General features: G+C 37.6%; 1 protein-coding gene across 1 annotated transcript; it reads left to right on the top strand.

Annotated features, from left to right (window-relative positions):
• LOC109847444 (protein FAR1-RELATED SEQUENCE 5-like) lies at positions 1171-1752 on the top strand. The gene has a single exon (XM_020416671.1). It carries the CDS (start codon positions 1171-1173, stop codon positions 1750-1752), a length of 582 nt encoding a protein of 193 aa, XP_020272260.1.

Below are 4503 nucleotides of genomic sequence, written 5' to 3'. Positions count from 1 at the left end.
TTGTACACCGGGTGAGGAGTGTGTGGTGAGAGTCGGGGATCGTCCCAAGAGGAGTGGCGTCGGTTGACGTGCCTAGGGAGAGGTTGTAACCGAACACTTGAGGGAGACACGCCTAGGTCCAACACTTAGTGGGTGTAGAGTGGGATTACAATAGTGTGTTGATTGTAAAGTTTTCGGTTAGCTAGAAAACCGAGTGTGAGGTGTAAACGTTGTTCGGGTGAACGTAGAAAACCCGGTTGATAGTGGATTTCTCCCCGGGAGTGGGGAGCGGAGACGTAGGACGGAAGGTCCGAACTCCGTGATCATCTTTGTGTGTTTGTGATTGTCTTGGCGTCTCACTTGTGCTTATTGTTCATATCATTCTTGTCGCCATTATCTATTGTTCACATTGTCCACTATCTTGTTTATGTTTATATCACCCTTAGTTTATATATCTTTGCATTTATATATTTCATCATATAGGATATATCACTTTGTGTATATTGCATATTCTTGCCCATAATAGATTGTATACCTATCTTGCAAGAATATAGTCGACGACGACGACCCACCCTCCTCCTCCCGCCTCCCGCCTCCCGCTGTCAAGACGACGACACCCTCCCTCCTCCCTATGTCGACGCCGACGCCGCTCTCCCCCGTCGAAGGCCTATCACTTCTTCCTCTCTCGCGACCGACGCCAATGCAGGTATTTTTGGTACAGTCTCAATTTTGGTATTTTTGGAGTGATTTCTGGTCTCAATGTGACAAAATCTATTCAGATTTCAATTCCGTCTGGGTCTGTTCAGATTTCAATTCCATTGGTTGGCCTCTTTCTTGCGTTATTATGCTAATGCTTTACTGCTGTGAATTGGGGCGGACTTGAATTTTTATGCTAACTGCGTTATTATGCTAATGCTTTTCTGGGTTATTATGCTAATTGCGTTATTATGCTAATGCTTTCTTGCGTTATTATGCTAATTGCGTTATTATGCTAATGCTTTTCTGGGTCAAGTGTAAAATCTCATTTTATTGGGTTGTTGCAGTCTGTTTGCTTCTCTTTTTCAGGGACATTGTATCTGAGTTTCTCTAAAAATCAGCATTTACAGTGTAGAGTGCATAAAGATTGGATTTATAGTTTGGTTGTTTATTTTATTAAGAGGGAATGCAGCTCAGTATCATGTTAGTTATCCTATGGCTAGGCCTTGCAGCAGCTCAGTACCTCGAGCTAGCACTATTCACAAATGTGAGGAACGTTGGAAGATTTTGAAGGAGAATTTTAATATAGATGAGAGTGTAGATAGTTGGCTGACGAGGATGTACAGATTGCGTGCACACTGGGTAGATGCATATTTAAAAGACATATTTTGGGCAGGAATGACAACTAGTCAGAGAAGTGAAAGTATCAATGCATTTTTTAATGGTTATGTAAATACAAAGACTAGGCTTGTGGACTTTATATGCCAATATGATAAAGCCTTAGCAAATCGCTGTGCATCTGAATCTCGAGAAGACTTTATGACATTGAATATTGTGCCTGCAATGTGCCTTCGACATCCAATTGAAGTGCAAGTTAGCAAATTATATACTAGGGGGATCTTCAAAATATTCCAAGATGAGCTTACTAATGGGTTATCACTTTTTTATGAAGAAATACTAAAGGAAGAGCCAAAAATAATTTATCTAGTTGGTGATTTTTCTGAAGAAAAAGATAAATGGGAAGAAGTTACATATGACAAATCTAGCGGGTGTCAAATGCACTTGTGCACTTTTTGAAACCGATGGGATCCTTTGTAGACATATATTGCATATCATATGGCTTCTTCAGTTGACAGCTATTCCTGATAATTATATATTGCAAAGGTGAAAAATTGATGCAAGGCACAAAAACATTAGATTTTTTAATGATATGGATGTAAGAAGCAATGAAGGTAGCATGGAGCAGTGCGATATTATTAGATTATGGACAATTCGAGCCAGATTCAATGCTACCCTTGAGATGGCTTCATGTTCAGCAAATACCATTTCTATGGTGGAGAGAATGCTACAAGATTTCACTATATCAGTTGAGAAGGAAGTAAAGCTTAATGAAATTCATATTGCAAACTCTCAAATTGGAAGCCAAATTAGTTCAAATGCAAATGTAGTATTGAGAGATGGTGAAGAAATTTTAATTCGTGATCCTAGTGGCCCAGTCAAAACAAAGGGTCGTCCAAGAGGTGCTAGCAGGTACAAGTCAGGAATTGAAGAGTCACAATCGAAAAAGGATATAAAACATCGGAAATGTGGGAATTGTCAACAATTGGGTCACTATAAGACCGGTTGCCCGTTGTTGGTAAGTTACTTGAGAATTTATCTTGTAATATTTATTTGTCGTTCATTTGATTTATTTTTTTGTGCACAACTTATGAATGTTTTCCATGAATAGAAAAAGTAACAGCCTTTTACGAGCATTTTGGAGCATTTTAGGAGCATTTTGGCTGTAGTTTCCCCAGGTTGCTGCAGTTTTGTGTGTATGTTTTGTTCATTAACCTTCGTTATGTCCTTCAGTAAGCTATGGAAATGAATCAGTCTTCCCTCTTTTGGTTCATTGGGCACTGAAACTTTGGTTCCATTTGTTGTGCAGGCGGGCATTGTGAAGAAGGAGCACATCAAAATCCATGGTAGCTGAGAAGTCTATGTTCGAAGGACTGATTAGTGCTTGAAGACTGTGTTTTATCTACTTAGCTTTTTATATAGTTTCTTTCCTATTTCATGCTTGAACTTGTACTTTGTTATTTCTTACATTTGTGTTCGAAGGATAGATTATGTAGTGTTTGAAGGACTGATTATGTAGTGTTCGAAGGACTGGTTATATAGTTGTATTTGTTACTAGTATGAATATCTATGTAGTTGTATTTGTTACTGATTATGTAGTGTTCGAAGGACTGAGCAGTGCGACATTGATATAGTTGTTATTTATATATTGTTTGAAGGACTGATTATGTTGTAATTGTTACTGGTATTTGTTACTGATTATGTTGTTCGAAGGACTGATTTTTGTTCATTAACCTTTGTTGCTTTTTATATATTGGTCGAAGGACTGATTATTTCTTGCATTTCTTGCATCTGTTTGAATATCCAGGTGATTTTCCTCAGTGCATCCACAACTGCAGCTCTTCATTGGTTTGTGAGTCCAATATATTCACAAGAAAAAATAACTGGCTTTGGTAATGTCATGGTAGTTTACAAAATGACCCAAGTTATACAAGCTTATCCTCCCAATTATAAATGCTTCTCCTACTAAAAGCTCAATAACCACCAATAGCTCATTTGTGCTCAGTAGAATTAGTGGACACCATAAAACTCAATCATTGTTGAAACCCATATCAGCAAATCTTCAGTTCACAATTATTTATGAATGTGTGTGCAACTTTATTTATGTTTACACGAGTGTTTTGTTGTTATGTGTACTGAAAGAACCATGAAATGATCCAAGTTATACAAGCTTATCCTCCCAATTATAAATGCTTCTCCTACTAAAAGCTCAATAACCACCAATAGCTCATTTGTGCTCAGTAGAATTAGTGGACACCATAAAACTCAATCATTGTTGAAGCCCATATCAGCAAATCTTCAGTTCACAATTATTTATTAACGTGTGTGCAACTTTATTTATGTTTACACGAGTGTTTTGTTGTTATGTGTATTGAAAGAACCATGAAGAGTGAAAGAATTAAACATGCGAGTGATTGAAATGATCCAATAGCCCTGAGCCTCCTGGCATCAAATTCTTAAGAACTTGAGTAGTGAACATGGTATGTTCAAATCATGACCTATTATCCTCATTATGCCTAGGCATCATTTTAGAGTTTTCATTACTCTATGGTCTCAACTTCTGCTATTTCATTGATAATTTGATACTGGGGCATTGGAAAACTGTGATACTGGACATAAATTTCAGTAAAAACAGTATGCTAATGCTCTTATAATCAGTAAAAACTGTGATACTGGGGCATTGGAAAACTGTGAAACCTGACCAGTATGTATAGGTCAATAAAAACAGAAAAGTCATGATGCATTCATCAATATAATCATCAATATAATCAGTATGCTAATGCTCTTATAACAAGAATATAACCTTACTCCAGGAAAACATGCATTGAACTCTTGATAAATTTAGCTGCTGCTTTCTGGTAGCTGTTGATTACCCAGCTGCACAATCGTACTCAAATGCAAATCACAACTCAGAATGAAATACGAGTTTTCATTTATAATAGAGTGCCAGACAAGTTTAAAGACACGAGCCATATATGCTCCAATACAACCCCACAAGGTACAAATTCAAGCATGAAATAGGAAAGAAACTATATAAAAGCCTAAGTAGATAAAACGCAGTATTCAAGCACTAATCAGTCCTTCGATGAGGGGCTTCTCAGCTACCATGGATTTTGATGTGCTCCTTCTTCACAATGCCCGCCTGCACAACAAATGGAACCAAAGTTTCAGTGCCCAATGAACCAAAAGCAAGTAATCAGTCCATAGCTT

Source organism: Asparagus officinalis, chromosome 7 (assembly GCF_001876935.1).
Source record: "Asparagus officinalis chromosome 7, Aspof.V1, whole genome shotgun sequence".
Classification (NCBI taxonomy): Eukaryota; Viridiplantae; Streptophyta; class Magnoliopsida; order Asparagales; family Asparagaceae; genus Asparagus; species Asparagus officinalis.
This window is presented reverse-complemented; position numbering and strand designations above follow the sequence as displayed.